This window comes from Rattus norvegicus, chromosome 19, assembly GCF_036323735.1.
Source record: "Rattus norvegicus strain BN/NHsdMcwi chromosome 19, GRCr8, whole genome shotgun sequence".
NCBI lineage: Eukaryota > Metazoa > Chordata > Mammalia > Rodentia > Muridae > Rattus > Rattus norvegicus.
In genome coordinates, this window is record NC_086037.1 from 37,697,312 (window position 1) to 37,714,332 (window position 17,021).

The 17,021-nt window shown below is 48.2% G+C and overlaps 1 protein-coding gene across 4 annotated transcripts in view; it reads right to left on the reverse strand.

The window, feature by feature from the left end:
• Positions 1-2,711: 2,711 nt before the first annotated feature.
• The window catches only part of Gpt2 (glutamic--pyruvic transaminase 2), a 34,529-nt gene continuing 20,219 nt past the window's right edge, over positions 2,712-17,021 (reverse strand). For 3 of the 4 annotated variants that reach the window (XM_008772406.4, XM_063278018.1, XM_008772405.4), the window contains exons 7-12: positions 13,732-13,811; positions 11,487-11,623; positions 10,243-10,417; positions 8,482-8,637; positions 6,740-6,852; positions 2,717-4,856 (exon numbers count right to left, since the gene is read on the reverse strand). In XM_008772406.4, the coding sequence (XP_008770628.1) occupies positions 4,766-4,856; positions 6,740-6,852; positions 8,482-8,637; positions 10,243-10,417; positions 11,487-11,623; positions 13,732-13,811 (752 nt within the window). In that variant the 3' untranslated portion in view covers positions 2,717-4,765. Of the gene's footprint in view, positions 4,857-6,739; positions 6,853-8,481; positions 8,638-10,242; positions 10,418-11,486; positions 11,624-13,731; positions 13,812-17,021 lie in introns of all 4 variants that reach the window. The other variant, NM_001012057.2, reaches the window with a different exon arrangement.

Genomic DNA, 17,021 nt, shown 5'->3' on the forward strand with positions numbered 1-17,021 from the left:
GCCATTCTCACTGGTGTGAGGTGAAATCTCAGGGTTGTTTTGATTTGCATTTCCCTTATGACTAAAGATGTTGAACATTTCTTTAGGTGTTTCTCAGCCATTCGGCATTCCTCAGCTGTGAATTCTTGAGACAGAGTTTCACTACATAGCATTCACTGGCCTGGAACTCACTATGTAGACCAGGCTGGCTTCAAATTCAGAGATTTGCCTGCCTCTGTCTCCTGAGTGCTGGGATTAAAGGTGTGCACCACCACATGGCCCTACGCTTGCTCCAGGGTAGGCACGTGGAACCAGGAATCAGATGACAACCTGTAGCAGTCAGCTCTCTTCCTATCATAGAGGTTCCAGGAAGCAAACCCACACTTTCAGACTTCATGACCATGAGCTTCACTGACGAAGCCACCTGGTCAGCCCCCAGGGTTACTTTCTGTTAACTGACAAGGACATTCTAAAACACAAGTATATCATGCACCAGTGATTAATATTTTGTTAGTACTAATCCATATACATTCTAAGACATAAGCCCAGTGACTAAAGCATGGAACCCATCTGAAGACATAATCTTGAATCATTGGAAATCCAAAGGTCTGGAGCTGGGTATGGTGCACACCCTCGAAACCCCAGTACCAGAGGGGAAGAGGCGAAGAACAGGACAAGTTCACACTCCTCATGTTCAGTGCCGTGGTTAATCCTGATTGGCGGTTGGTAGGGTTTGGAATCACTATGGCAATAAGCATTCGGTCATGCATGTGTTTGATCTTTGTTAGGTCATTTGAGAGAGGAAGACACACCCTTCTATGAGAAATCCCATTCTGTGGGCTGCGGTCCCGTGATGAATAAAAAGAGAAAGTGAGCACTCATCAGGGTGAACAGTTCCTCAAGATCTTGCCGCCCCGACTCCCTGCTACCTTGGACCGCGTGTACCCTCAAACTGTGAGCCCAATAAACTCTTCCTTCCTTAAGATGCCTTTTTCAAGGTGCTTTATGATGGCAAGTAGGAAAATACTACAACAAAAATAGTCATGAAGTAGGGCTGTTGCCATGATAAACCCAACCATGTAGTTCTTAACCTCTTTGGAAGTGGTTTGTTAGAGGAACTGGAAAAGTTTGAAGCTTTGGGCTACAAAAGCCTTTGAGTCCTTACTATAGGCAGAATTTAGTGGGTCTGGAGAATAACTCCAAGAGGAATGGGAGGACAGCAGAGGCCTGGTTCCTGCGGTTTCAGAGGGGAGCAGGATCCAGTGGGATCATTCATGGGATATTCTGGTATATAATCTGCCTGTCTTGAGAGTCTGGATCTGGTGGGATTTAAAGGCTTGCTGCCTCTGTCCCAGCCTCGGCTAATGACGCATGTCGTGGTGGGGAGTGCATGTCAGGGAAGAGAGGAGGGACCGGGGAGCAGGCAGATCTGAGTTCAAAGCCAGCCAGGACTACACAGACTGTCTTGATATTATCCCCCTCCTCGCATTTAGAATAGTATGTGCAGTTTCTCTTGTGTATTTAATACACTCAACTGTACGATGAAGTATAATTTACCCCCTAGACAGCTGGTGTGTGTTCCTATGTGGGTCCCTGTGAGAGAAGAGAACATTTCTCTGTCCACTTAGCTACCAACTAGCTCTCGCTCCAACAAGCAGCTCCCTGTTCAAGTCCAGCTCCAGGGGATGTGATGTCTCTGGCCTCCGTGAGCTCCCATACTCATGTGTGCACGCACGCACGCGCGCGCGCGCGCACACACACACACACACACATTCCTCCATCCCCAAGGTTTGTTGGCATATCATGGTCCCAACCCCTCTTCTATGGGGAGTATCTTCTGATTCAGTGTTTTCCTAACACCCATCCTCACTTCTGGACACAGCCCCTTCTTCCCCCGCAAAGCACCCTATCCTCACAAGCCATAAATGCTGACTCGGGAAAGGACACGTGGGACATGGCATTTTATATGTGCAGTGGGGCAAGGTAGCCTCTGCCAGAGAAAACACTAGAAAGGAGCCAGTTCCCCACAACTCACACAGGATAGTCAGTTTGTTTAAACTGTGTAGAGTGGGTTCTCAATGACTCCTTTGTATACTTCCTAGATTTTAATAAAGATAAAGGAAGCATAGTTTTAAAGAATTTTAAATTTGAAAGCATATTTCAAAAAGAATGTGGAATGGGAAACCTGGGTAAAACCAATACAGTGCCTTTATTGACACAACTTGACCCATGGCTACTCCAGGACCTATCTATCCCCGCCCCACCAGCCTCATGAAGACTCGGTCTCTTCTTTTTCACTGCCAGGAGAGAGCAGAAGTCCACATTAGTTTTAACATCCGTTAGAGTGGGGAATGGCAGCACACGCTCGTAATCCTGGTGTAGAATGTAAAGACAGGAGCCTCAGGAGTCCAAGCTCATCCTTAGCCTACACAGTGAGTTTAAAGTCAGCCTGGGGTACGTATGTTCTGTTACACCAGGCAGCCAGATAGTAAGATACCGTGTCAAAGAAAAACAGAAACAAAAGACCCACGGAGCTTCTCCAACTCAGCAACTCCCTTTCTTTGGGGTCAAACCCTAAGAAGAAGCCGTTGGTTGGAGTTTGTGATATTTAGGCACATTTACTGTTCAGGAACACATGTATTTATATATGTTCCTGTAAAACATTTATGCAAATATAAACTATTAAATATATGAGATATTAAAATATACGCACATATATGCACACACACACATTTAATTAGTGACATCCACTCAACTATTTATTGCTTCTGTAGTTGTTTTCAATTTTGTTGTGACAGGGTCTTACTATGTAAATCAGACAGGACTCAAACTCACAGACACCAGGCTGCCTCTGCCTCCCCGGTGCTGGGATTAAAGTGTGCCACCATACTCAGCCCCACGCAACTTTTAGATTTTATTGACCAAGCTGATCATGTTTTATTGTTCAGAGCCTCCCAGCAGGGCTATGACCAGGACCCACGCCAAGGAGGCTGGAAGAACTGATAATGATGAGTAGCAAAGGGCAGGCAGGCCTGTGCCTGCTCACATCCAAGTGGAAACAATGTCTCTGAGGTGGGGCTGTCCAGGTCCAGCCTGTTCAGGCTTCACAGCCACACCCACATGAGGGCTCTTGAGTGAGGCCGGCGTAGAAAAGGCATGGGAACAGAACCTGTAGAAAATCCCAACTACCATAACCAGCATTCATTCCTACTTGAAGTTAATCTCTTAGAACAGCTAAAACTTTTATTTAAAAAGCAAATCAAGCGTATTTATCATCTTAAAAAAAAACATGTAAACATTTGCAAAATTTGGAGGATTGTCCATAGTCTGAAGACACTTATAAAAATTATTGGACTCGTTAGGCCTATAAATACTAAACTCTTCCACCTCCACCCCCCCACCCCCCATGAAAAAAGCCAATTGTTACAAAAATATAAAAAATATACTAGCCTCTAGTTAACCTTTCATGGAAGAATCTCAGAACTCCGGAGCACATCTGGATCAAATGCCCAGCAAGCATACATGCTAGCTTTTCGGCTTTAAAGGAAAAGTTATAGAGCATTGCATCCTGTTGTGGATGTGGCTGTTTCCTCCACAGTAAGGTGCCTCTCGCTTGCCCGTGAGTGTTAACAACTTGAAGTTCTTTTTCTCAGTTGCGCCCCCTGCAGTGTGGGATTCTAGGGCAGGAGGCTGTTTCCATTCTTGTGCTACTTCCTTCTCTCTCTGGCTCCTTAAGCTCCCCTGGGTACCCAGACTCCTGAGCTGGAGTCCCGCACTCTCACTGAAGGACAGGGACGGTTAAGAGATGGAGAGGAAAACCTGGCCTGGCTTTCCCTGTAGCACCAATGTCCTGGGTGTGCACACGGCCCACCCAGGTGTGCTAATTCAAGGAATACACTTGATTGGTGGCTGCTACCTTGTGACCCACAGGGATGGCCGATGATATAAGCTGCTGTCCTCTGATCAGGGAGGGAGGCAGGAAACTGATGTGACGAGAACACGGAATCAGATTGCATGTGCTCCTTCTTGGCAGCCAGTGTAACCAGGCACCATGATCCGTTAGTTACGGACGAACCAGAGTCAGTTTGAAACAGTTAAAAAACCTTCAGGGCCTTGTGAAAGGATCCATTTTCAGTCCTTGCTTATCTCGGCTGCCACCAGCAGAGGGCAATGGTGTGCATAAAGGCTCAGCCAAACCTGGAGAAAACTGCTGTAGGGTAAGCCAGTGTAATCTAACCTGGTCTCTGATGAGCCCTGTCCTACTACTGACTTCCATGTTGTCTGTGCTGTGCTACAGCTTTCTCTGAGTCCTCACTAGACTTGCAGGTTTACTGTCCAAAACGCTGCGCTGCCACACTGGTAAGGGTTTTATTTCACAGATCTCACTGTTGGTTTCTGGAACCCAGCCCTTATCATGTTAAGTCACGTATTTCCCAACACCTGCTTGTTTCTCCAGATCTGAAATATCTCATTTCAATGTAGCCTGGCTGCTTAAAACCCAAAAGTACTTTCCAAACAGAACAGCAAGTCAGAGAATCTCAATTACATCTGCCAAGCAGGTTGACTACTTTGGTGGCATTTAAAAAAAAAAAAAAAAAAACAGGGCCCGGGAGACATTGCAAAATCACTGTTTGCTCAGAAGAACTCTCGAACATCAAGGCACAAAGAAAGAAGTCTCCTTGGAAAATGATGATGAACAGGGTTGGTGACCTGCATGAGGTCTGAGGCAGAGTCCATGAGGAAGGCCTGGGTGGTATTGGGGTCTCTCTCTGGTGCAGAGGCATCCTCATGAGTACTTCTCCAGGAACTTCAGGTGAAAATCTTTCACCTTGTGGAGTACTGTCTTCAGTTTCTCCACTGGAGGGAGAATTGTCATTCTGTCAGGAAAGAGAATGACATCAGCCTGGCTCTTCACAGGTTCACAATATCCCTTGCTGGGTGGAGCCAAGTTGGGGAGGGAGAGCTCTGTGTGGAAAACAGTGACCCTACCTCAGCTGCTTTGATAGCTCAAGGCCCTGGAGGGTGCCTAACACTTGTGAAACTGCAGTCTCCTTACCCTCGGGAAGCCCCAAGCCTGAGCAATCCTCCTGCCTCAGCCTCCAGCAGGCTGGAAATACTGACACATAGCACAATAGTAGTTTATACACAGGCATATCTCTACTACAGTCAGACCTGTCTACTAAAGCAATTAACCAGGGTTTGAGTCACCAAATGTACTTTTCATTACCACAGAAGGCCGCACCATGGTTTTGTTGTGGTGATTATATATTTATTTTTAAGACAGCTGTCCTAGAACTTGCTATGTAGACCAGACTGACTTTGAATTCACAAAGATCTGCCTGCCTCTGCCCCTTTTCTCCTCTTGTTTTATAAAACGGGGTTTCATATGGCACTAGCCGATCTGGAACTCAGCCTGTTGCTCCAGCTGGCCTTGAGGTCACAGTAATCCTTCTGCCTCAGCTTCTTAATGTGCTCGCAGAACAGGCACGCCCCACCACATATGGCTCCAGCAGCACATTTTGACTAGAGACCTTTCTAGAAATAGGACTTTTTTTTTTCTTACTGTTTTGTGGTGCTAGGGATTGAATTTAGGGCTTCATGCATGCCAGGCAAGTGGTCAAACTATAGGATAAACCTAGAACATGACTCTTAACTTCCTTTCAAAAACTGAACCTCTGTGTGTGTGTGTGTGTGTGTGTGTGTGTGTGTACGCACGCAGGCACATATGTGTATGTCCCAGTATTCAGTTTCTAACAGTAAGTCAATCTCAAATCACAGGTTCACTTCAAAGACATTTCCAGTTCCCACAAAAAAAGTAACCTCTCCCTCCAGCCCTGACAACAGTCTTCCCAACACAACCATACTCTTGGTGACGTGCTGGGCATGGAATATCAGGACCTCACCCTCGTCCTGTGACCTGCTACGGGGCCACACTGCCACCCCAGCTCTCCATTGTAGGTGGAGCATGAGACACAGCAGACAACACAGCCAAAGGCGAAAGGGCCGGTAGGCAGTGAGTCCATCTCAGGACACAACCCATAGCTTCGAGTGTGCGAAGACTTGGCTCTAGCTGTCAGCTGCTCATGACAATTCTATTATTAGCATCTGCTACAAGAGACACAGGGGCTGTGAAGAAATAACCATGTTCTGAACAGAGATGGCCTAACAACTCTGGGAATCCGTGTGTCCATCTGTATGAAGCTGGACAAGGCATGGCTGTGAACAAACGGCCTCCCAGTTTGTGGGCCTAATTCTGTCTCAGTGTAGTACCGTAAGAGGCTTTGGGGCCCATAGCATGGCCAAGGAGCCACAGAGCACCTGTTCTGTGCCAGGCTGACCTGGTTGGTTTTTCTGTCAACTTGACACAAGTGGGAAGAATTTCACTCAAGAAAAGAACTCCAACCAACTGATTCCCCTATGAACAAGTTTGTAGGGGCCTTTTCTTGATTAGTGACTGACGTGGGAGGACCTGGGCCACCATAGGTGGTGCCACCCCGGACAGAAATCTACCTAAGGCACTGGCTTTGTCCTGTGCATTTAGAAGCACAGAATGTGAGAAGGACAGGAAGCAGCAGAGAGACGGGGCAGTCGCGGAATACTTAGAGAGGCTGTGAAGCACCCCCGTTCTCCTTATTTTCTGACAGAGGGTCTGAGCTTGCCATGATGGGAGACACTCAAGGAGGAGAGGCTCAGACCCTGCAGTCTCTAAAGCAAGAACCCAAGGGACCAACACCACCCACCCCCAGAGAGAACATCATACCTGAAGTGGTAGGTGCCTTCTCGCTGTCCAAAGCCACTGCCAGGCACGACACAGATGCCAGTTTCTTCCAGGAGTTTCATGCAGTAAAACATATCTGGAGCCATTTTATGGGACTATGGGAAGAGAACAGAACTTGAGACTCGTGCCTGGCTGTCTCGAGACTGGCACTCATTAAAAAAAACCAAACCAAAAACGAGCTGGTTTTGGTTCACACCTATAATCACAGCACTTGAGAAGCTTAAACAAAAAGAGTGCCTTGAATTCAGGGCCAGTCTGAGCTACCCAGTGGGGTCTTGCCTGGGCTATAAATATAAAGAAAGACTCCACTTGGGGTGGAGAGATCAAAGCCAGACAGAACCAAAATGCTGAGCACTGGTGCCTCTTTTCGGGCAGGACTCCCAGGAAGCTGGTTCTGGGACCCGGACATTTGAGGCTACGGTTGGACGCTCCTGATCTTCATTCAAGGGTTCCCCATCCCCATCCCAGTAACTGTTCAACAGGCACTGATGTGGATGCCTAGGAGCCAAGTCAGGAAAGGATCTGAAAACAGGGCCCTGGATCTAAATCCAGTAGTGGCTTTCAGGGGACAAGCCTTGGAGCCACAGCTAATGATGGCTAAGAAAGCTGACCCGATTGGATTGAAAAGCCTTGGGTATTAGGGAGGCACACTTCTCAACATGTGGCTGAAGGCCTTTCCAGAAGAAAATATGGAGAACGAGCCCCTCTGCTAGGATATAAGGAGAAGGACAACCTGCACTGGCTTCCCCTGCCTCAGCCTCAAGTGACTCATGCCTTCCCACCCATAAACCAGGGAGCCAAAGGAAATTGCTTTCCCCTTACATTGTACCTTGTCAGGTGTCTGGTCACAGCAATGAAAACAGCATCGAATGGAGTGGGTTATAAAAAAAGTCTCTGAGGGATCTCAGCTCTGGCACGGGGAGTCTGATTCTGGGCATCTAGGGTGGGCCTGGATCCCTATGTCTAACAAGGTCTTCAGGTACTGCAGGGTAGGATGAAATGCTACTGTCAGACACATCACTTTCCCTTGAGCTTCAGAGGAAGGTCTGCAATAGCATATGAGGACTTGGAGGCGCAGGCTCTCGGTTCCCCAAAGACTCAGTAAACCAACCCCAAGGCATCCACTGTGAATATCCAGGTTCAGGAATCACTGCTGCAGAAGGCAGTGGCGGGGAGGTGAGGACTGTCATGGCTTCTCCAAGTATCACACCCCACTTGGGTCCTGCCCTTCAGAGTCAGTATGTGTTGCTGTTTTAATGGTTTTTATATGTATTTTATGTGTATGAGTGTTTCGCCTGCTCATGGGCCTCTGTCCTGTCATATGCATGCCTGGTGTCTTTGGAAATAGGGTAAGGGCTTGGTTCCCCTAGAACCGGAGTTGTGATGGCTGTGAGTGAGCAGGTAGATAGATGCTGAAGACCAGACTCAGACCTTCTGTGAGCGGCAAGCGTAAGCAGCTGAGCTATGCCTCCACCCCAAGAGTAGCACGTGGAGGTCCACCCGGGGCTCTCACTTGGGATCAGCCCCTTGCTCTCTCTGCTGCTACCACACTCTCTGCAGCTGGGGCTCTAAGAAGCTGTTCACTTAATGAACTGCATCTGTCCAGGAGGCCCATGGAGTTCAGAACTCCTACACTCAGCACCGTGGCTCGCCAAAGCAAAAGGCCAACCACGTGGGAGAGAGCTCAAGTGAATTCAGGAAGACAGCCAGCCCTCCGCTCTGACCTGAGCTGCCTCCACGGCCTTGGCAGGGATGAGAATCCGAGGGAATGCATACATGGCTCCTTGCAAGGGGTTGCACTGGATCCCCGGGACTTGGTTAAACAGATCTTCTGTCAGCTTTGCTTTTTTGGCCAGATTACCAAGGACGGATTCTTTTTCCTGAGGATAACAGAAAGCACAGGTATCGGTGATTCTAGACGAGGCTACGAATGCTGCTCTTTGTGAACAGTTGACAGCTGAGCTGCATGTAACAAACTGCAAACAGGCAGGGGAAGGAAGTAGGCGTGGACACACGGACAGGTCTTTCTGCATGGATTTCTTTTTAATCTATCAGTCCGAATGGCCCTGGCCCTGGGTGGAAAACCCTAGAAACACTTCTGTGAGAGTCACGAGTCCCCTGGAGACCAGCCCCATCACGTCATCTGGGGATTATCCCTTTGTATTCTCAGTCAGGGTGGTGTACATGGACACAGACTCGGTTGGGCAGGGCGGAGTCAGCAACGGTCCCAGAGCTGGACAAGCATCCAGAGCTAGAGCAGAACCAATCGGGATTTCTGCAAGTGCTGTTGTTCAGAGGGACAAGGTAAGGGCCGAGGACGAGAAGACAGACAAAATGTGGTACAGCCATGCAATGATATACAGCCCAGCCTTCAATCCCAAAGCGGGCAGGCCTCCACAGGGATAACCCAGAGCACACTGCGCCAAGTGGAATAAGCCAGTCACAGAAGAACACACATTGTATAATTCCACCTACACATATATGTCTTAGGGGAATCCATGGGGACAGAGTAGAATGCTGGCTGCATTCTACTGGGGAAAGGGGAGGGTGGAGAACTATGCATTTACTAGGTAGGTCTCAAGGGTCAACCAGGGATAAAAGTTCTTGAGATGGATGAGATGGGAGAGGGTCGTATAACAATCTGAATGGCTTTCCTTAAAGAAACAGGTCTGTCTATCTGTCTGCCTGCCTGCCTGTCTGTCAGTCTAGACAGGGTCTTTCTGAATAGCCCTGGCTGTCATGGAACTTAACTATATAAACCAGGCTGACCGCAGACTCACAGGTTCTCCACCCTCTGCCTCCCACGGCAGGATAAGTGTAAGTTTAGTCGTTTGAATTTTACTACAAAAAAAGGAGAAGGAGGGGTAAGAGAGGAGGGGAAGTGCGGTTAGGTACGCCTGTAATCCTAGCCTTTAGGAGGCTGAAGCAGGAGGTTGGCTTGAATTAAACAGTTTGGCTATGAAACCCTGTGTCTAAAAACAAAAACAAACAAACAAATAAGCCAACCTCTCCCTATGCCCCCCACCCCCACAAGGGAGGGGGGAGAGGGGGGAGCTCATACAATCTGGGAACTGACATTTAGATTCTACAATCTAAAATGGTTTTGTTGTGATTTTTTTTACATTGATGCTGTGACACCTAGTTACTTCCCCTCCTTTTCAGGTTAGGATCCCCACAAGACGGGGCTCTCCTCCTGGGTTCCTGCCACGTAGGAAGCTCGCAGTGAGAAAGAAGAGTCCACTCGCTCCCACAGGAAGTCTTCCCACCTCCAAACTGCCGCCTCTCGGTTGCTTCTCTAGACTTTACTCATGACAGTGGCTCAGGAGAGTGACTTTGTAGCATTACCTGTTCACAGTGCCCCTGGAAAGACGGCCATGGATGGACACACCCAGACACACCACCGGGAGCTGGCCACATGGAGTGGTGGCTGTTCCTTTACCATGGCCCTGACAACAGCAGGCAGTACACAGGCCAGACGGACTTACCCTGGTGAATTGCTCAAAGGACTCCTCTCCTGGCACCGGTGGATTCACAACAATGTCCATCGCGGCCTGTCCAGACACTGGCGGACAGAGGCGGACCGAGAGGAGCTTAACCAGCTGGCCTTTGATCTCGGGGTGCAAATTGATCACCTCCATGTAGCCTCCTCTGTAGCCGCATCTGGGGAGTTGAGGAGAAGGAACACGCATGTCAGTTATAGGAAGACCTCACAAGTGCAGTTTGGACACCAGATCTCTAACACCACACCCTCGTCTCCCAGCCCAAAGCTGTAGCAGAGTTCTCGCCAGTGTTGGGTGAACAGGTAATGCTACAAAGTCACTCTCCTGCAGGAAGAGCAAGCACTCTCTTTTTCCCTTCCTGCTTCCTGGAAAGTAGAGAGTCCCTATCCTAGAGACCAGTGGGTCCTGTATGCTGAGGACGCTGACTCACAAGCCAGTCCTTGAAGGATCTCAAGGAGCCCAGCTGTGCCTTCCTGTGCCTTAGAACCATTATGTCAAAGAAAAAGATACACTGTCACTCTTTTTGAGCCTTTGTACTTTCAGGCCATTTTGTTATAGCTGCTTTCCCTGAAACCTAACTCATACACTTAATTTACACTGAATTAAGCCAAGAACAACGTAAGGAGGCAGCCCCCTTGACCTAACCAAAACATTTCTTTAGATTTCATATGCTGTTCCTTCTGCCTAGAATGTTCTCCCAGATGTCTTCCTTCTTCCAACTCCTACCTCTTGTCTGACCTCAGTTCTCCACCCGCCACATGGCTTTCCTGTTTACCTAGTTCTTCACACCCTGGTAACATACTGTCTTTGTGATGGCAAGGTCCTCAGTGCTGCAAACTCAGGGTAAGTGCTTAGTAAATACTAGTAACAAATATGGGCCCCAAACTAGCCCTCTGGTCTATAATTGCCCCAGCCCTGCACACAGAGCTCAGTACTTATCCAACTTCTCTTTGCATGGACCCACAGACTTCAGGCAGTGTTAGAGCAGAAGGTTCCAGGCTTAGAGCTGCTCTGGGAAGCTGTTTTCATTCCCATCACTTATCCACAGTCTGGTTTCTTTTGAGCATTTCCCTTGAACCTCTGCGCACAGATTATACCACTAGATTTGTCTGAGAGATGCAGCCTGTCTCCTCCTGATTCCTACACCAGCAGCAAGCGAGGAAAGCTGCTTTCTAACCATGTGGGCGGACCACAGGTAGAGCAGCAGAAAAGAATAGCAGCCCACATACTCGCCCATGTAGCCCTTGGAGGTGGAGTGGAAGGAGGCAAGCTCCACATTACTCGAGTACTCAGGCCCCATCTGGTAAAGCACTTTCTTAAAGGAGTGGAATCTGCAGTCCGGAGAGTACACGTTGTCCTGGTATACCTGCAGGGGAACAGGACAGTTGTGATGAGTCCTTCCGGAAGGCCTGAAGGGAGGTATGTAGGTACAGAGTTAGCCCGTGAGGGGAAGGTCACAAAGTCTAGCCTTGGACAAACCAGCCAGTCCCACTTCCAATACTATTCCTACACATAAGCCAGAGTGTGCCTGAAGGAACCTTCTAGAACAAGCAAGGGAAAGCCTCAGACTGGATCCTAAGACAGCCTAGGAGCTTCCCTGACTTCTACATTTACCTGTCCCCAGTCCTGTCTAACAAACGCATCAGGCCAACGGTGACACCAGGGACTCCCATGCTTCTGAGCAAACTTTTCTCCTAAAGCATTGTTTGTTCCTCTATTAGTGGGAGCAGCTTCCGGTCCTCCACCCTCTGTTCTGGAGTGAACTCTGTGGGGTGTCTTTTATGCCACTTGCCAGGTTTGTCTCCACTCTCTCTGCCAGGGCGCACCCCCTCACTTCCCTGTCTCTAGATCTGGCACACACAGCCTAGAAACACCACCCTGCCTGTTCCACACTCAGGGAAGCTGGGTGTCTGGATCAGTGGGGCAGTCAGAGAGAGGCCTGCCCTCCTCCCAGACAGTCAGTGCACCTTCAGAAGGAAGCCCCAGGTCTCACCACTGCTGCCTCCGTTTACTTTTTTTTGTTTTGTTTTGTTTTTTAGTTTAGAAAGTAAGGTTTTTAGATCCATGATTACTTATGGCAATTTAAATGTGGTAACAGAGCAGGGTGCTTAAAGAGAAAGGAAAAGATAATTCTAGAAACCGCAACTAACCAGAAAACATCTGAAATGAAGGGAATGTGTCAATGGACTATGAAGAACTTGCCGTTTCTATCAGACAAAGAATGGGAAGCCCAGGCCTCATGATTGGCATTCGAGAAGTTACACTTACAGACCCGAGATCGTCCCAGGCTCACACATTGCTGGAGAGTATATGAGAGAGAAGACAGGAACGACCAAGAGGTAGGAAACTGCACGTTACCAGTGGCTTCAGCCTCTTCCCCCACAGGGCAGCTACACCCGACACACACCCCTCTTAGGTAGGAAACCAGGTTATTTCCTTCAGGGAAAACCCTCCCTGGCTCTCCAGGTGAAGTTTGGGAAGGGCAGAGCAGAAAACTTGCATCTGGTGGTGGTGTGGGGGGGTGTCAATTTGCATATTGCAATCCCAGGGTACAGTGGTTGACTCAATAATTGTGGTGGAGTTGAACCAATGATGTTGTAAACTTGTTGGAACTACAAGGACAAAAGGCTGCTTTCAAGGCTGGGAAGATAGTCCATGTATGAGGCCAACTTATAGAGATGAAAGGGGAAGGACCTGGAAGTCACAGTTTGAGTCCAGGCTCCCACTATATATACCTGTGACATCATCATCATCATCATCATCATCATCACCACCACCACCACCACCACCATCATCATCACCATCACCATCGCTTCTTCCTCCTCCAAGTTTAAAGTAATCTGTTACAGTTCTGAAATTTAACTGAGTGTGGTGGCTGACACCTATAGTTTTAACATTGTAAGACTAATGCAGGAGGATTGCTGTGAATTTAAAGCCAGCCTAGGCTATACATTAAGTGCTAGGGTAGCCTGGGTTACATAGCGAATTCTTAGCCTCCCATGTATAAGGAGAATGTGTGTGTGTGTGTGTGTGTGTGTGTGTGTGTGTTTGTGCATGTGTGTCCACAACTAGAGTCCAAACCAACAGGGAGCTAATTTATGTCCCAAATTCATAAGTTAAGAATGGACATCCTCGGGCTGGAGAGATGGCTCAGCGGTTAAGAGCACTGACTGCCCTTCCAGAGGTCCTGAGTTCAATTCCCAGCAACCACATGGTGGCTCACAACCATCTGCAATAGGATCTGATGCCTCTTCTGGTGTGTCTGAAGATGGCTACAGTGTAGTCATAACAAAAAAGAATAAATAAATTAAAAAACGAGAGGACGAACATCCTCACCTTTGCTTGGCCAGAATCACTCTGCCTAGAAAGTTCTCCCTGGCTACAGAATAATCAGACCTGGATTCTCCCCCATACAAGAGGGCTCGCCCCCGCCCTCTCTGAACTTACCCCACCAATCTCTGGGACTGCTCTTACCTCGTCAGCCAGGAGAAAAAGCTTCTCTTCCCAGGCAAAGTGAATCACATCTTCTATGCACTTTCTGCTTTGTACCTGGCCTACAAAATCCCCAAGAAAACCAAATTGTAGGTTGTAATGCTATGTAAGTTGTCCCCAAGTAATACTCCACCCAGGTCATGTGGGTATCCTAAGTTCCCAGAAGGTCCCAGGCACTACCCTCCTACTTTGTCATCGTGGCAGCGAAGCCCAGCCCCACTCTGTCCAACTCAATGAAGTCAGCCATGGGGAAGGAGGGCCTTTCACACCTAATGTTTTCATTGTCCTCTTGGCTGAGGTGTACACATGTGTGCGTGATGTGTGCCTTCTCTAGGACAGGAAGGTGTGGAAGTGTCACAGTGGGCAGGGAAATAAAACTGAAGGAGTGGAGTTCATTGGGTCCCTACCGCTCCTAGACTACGCACCAGCAGCACAGTGCAGAAAACTGTACTGGTTGATATGGTAACTGAGCTGGAGTTACTGAACAAAATCTGTGGGTGTCCTCCCAGAAAGGCAGATGCACACGCCCACAAGCAAGTGACATGCTAATCCCAGTTCATCATCCACCCTGAGAGCCAGCGAATGCTCAAAGCAGGACTTGTAGAACACTGAATGAATGAAAGAGTCAGGCTAGTACCTCTGGCCAGGCCAGCTGCTTTTGCAGCTGGCACCACTAGGAACCCTGAGGGAAGACACTGCCGTTCCTGGCTTCCTTCAGGACCTGCCTCAACACCGGCAGGGAAGACACACCCATTACCCATGTCAGAGAACAGTTTCAAACAAGTCAGCAGCCTGCAGGCACACCACTGGGGCAGAGAGCAAAGGGTAAGAGAAGGTGGGAGTGGAAACCCCCACCCCCACGCCCGTGTTTTCCTCTGGCTTTGAGTGTGACACCAGGAAGTTCTGGCGTGCTCAGTCGGGCTCACTGATTTCTTGATTGTGTGTACAGCATGCATGTATGATATGCCTATATACACAAATAACACATACACATGGATAATTTCTGCATGTATAGACATCAAAATGGAGAAAAGTATATAGAATGTTACCTTTTGGCTAAAAAATAGTTTATATATTTATCTACAGAATGATATGAAAAATGTCTATAAAAATATAAGTGTATCGTAAAATGAGTCAATCGAGATTTTCACCTTCTTAAGAGAAATTAAGCCAATTTCTTAAGTAAGAGACTGAAATTTCTTTGGCCATCAAGCACACACCACTCTTTATAAGAAGCAAGCTCAGGGCTCTGGGACTCCAGCACAGTGGCAGGCCTTGGTTTCTACACGGAACCAGCACTAACCAGCACTACTCTTGCAGACAGGGGCTCGCCAGTTTATGGGTAGATGCAGCCTGCAAACCCTTCGTGGGGTCTCCTAACTAAATCTGCTTGAATACAAGCACAATGTGAGCACTGAATATACAAAAACATGTTCACAAAATGCAAAGGGGTCACAAAGAGGAACAGAAGGACCAGAGTCTTGAAAAGGTTTCATCCTGGTGGAGGAAAAGGGTGGGAAAGATACAAAAATTCCACTGCTAGACACGATGCACACTTGAAGATAAAGAGCTTATGTTTACCCAGGGCTTGGGACTGCGATTGTTGCACACTAAGACACCAAAGAGCAAAACGCAAACAGTTGTGAGAATAGGAGGAAGTCATATATGGCTTTACAGGGGCCAGGCCCAAAAAGCTAGAGAGAGGTGCCTAAAGGCCAAACCAGAAGAAGGGTCTAAGGAATTCCCTATAAACTGACAGAAACATCTGTGATTACACCTCCTCTCCCCTGTAACATATACCACAGCTCCTGAGGACACCCCAGCAGGAAATAAGAGAAATGGCCCTGGCCTAACCCCCAGGTGTAGTGACACACACCCAAGCACCTGGTGTGCTGAAGCAGGAGGGTTGCAAGTTCGAGGCCAGCCTAAGGAGGACTGGTAAAGGAATAAGTAAAAGAACTGTCTTATCAGAGTGCTAGTGGTTTGACTTGTTCAGAAATGGGTCAGTGAATTCCTGGCCTAGGACACTCAGTGGGATCACAGAAGGTTTCACCTGGCGAGCAATGGCTGAAGGCCCTCTAAGGACAGATTCTAAGAAGGACTCCAACTCAGAGGACAGTGGAGCTGAGAAACAAACACAATAGTGTTGACTCAGGTTACTGCTTTATGCCAGAGTCCAGAGCTCCGCCATACAGCTGTTCACCCTGACTTAACATCCCAAGCTTCTTTGACATCTTTTAGCCAAGCTGACTGTGGTATGTGGTTGGGAAGTTTCCACTTCCTGCCACCCCTCTTCTAGTCGCTGACTAGCTGCCATTCAGTCAGGCCCCAGAAAGCAAGGAAAGACAGTGCCCATTCATAAGTTACTCTCATAAGAATTACTTATGAGGCCAGACATGATGACGCACACCTTTAGTTCCAGCCCTTGGGAGGCAGAGGCAGGCAGATGTCTGTGAGTTCAAGACCAGCCTGGTCTACATAGTAAGTTCCAGGAAGGTCAGAGCTATATAGTGAGACCCAGTCTCAGAGAGAGAGAGAGACAGAGACAGAGAGACAGAGAGACAGAGAGACAAACAGAGAGAGAGAGAGACAGACAGAGACAGAGACAGAAAAAGACAGAGAGACAGACAGACAGAGACAGACAGAGACAGACAGACAGAGACAGACAGACACACAGACAGACAGACAGACACAGAGACAGAATGTTACTTATAATAATATACAGTCATAGGATCTCTTTACTTAGAGAAGGAGGTATGTTCTCCAAGGCAGCTAGGTAAAAGGTTTAATATAAACACTGGAGTAGAAAACCCTGACTAAAAGACAAGCCAGCGGCACACGCCTGTAATCCCAGCACTCAGAGCCTGGAGGAGGACTGCTGTGAGGCTGAGGCCTGCTCGGATGACATAGCAAGTATGAAACCGGACAGGAACACAGTCTCCAAAGACACAAACAAAAAAGGACTGACTCAACAGCCGACTCAGCACACAAATGCTACAGGACTTGCTGTTCCAAGGGTGGCCCTGGGATCAGCAGAAATGTCATCTTGGACCTCGTATACCTGCCAATTCTCCAGCCCTAGCCCAGTCATTAAGATGTCGGTGAACACAGCCTGCACTTTTCACTTTAACAAGCTAAAAGTTTAGGAGCCACAGTCCTCAAGAAGTGGTTCTCGCCGGCCGTGCCGTCTGGACTAGTCTGTGAGGTTTTCAAAGCTCGCCTTGTGACGCCGATACTCAGAGCAATCGAGAACACAGTGCTGTGTCACTCCC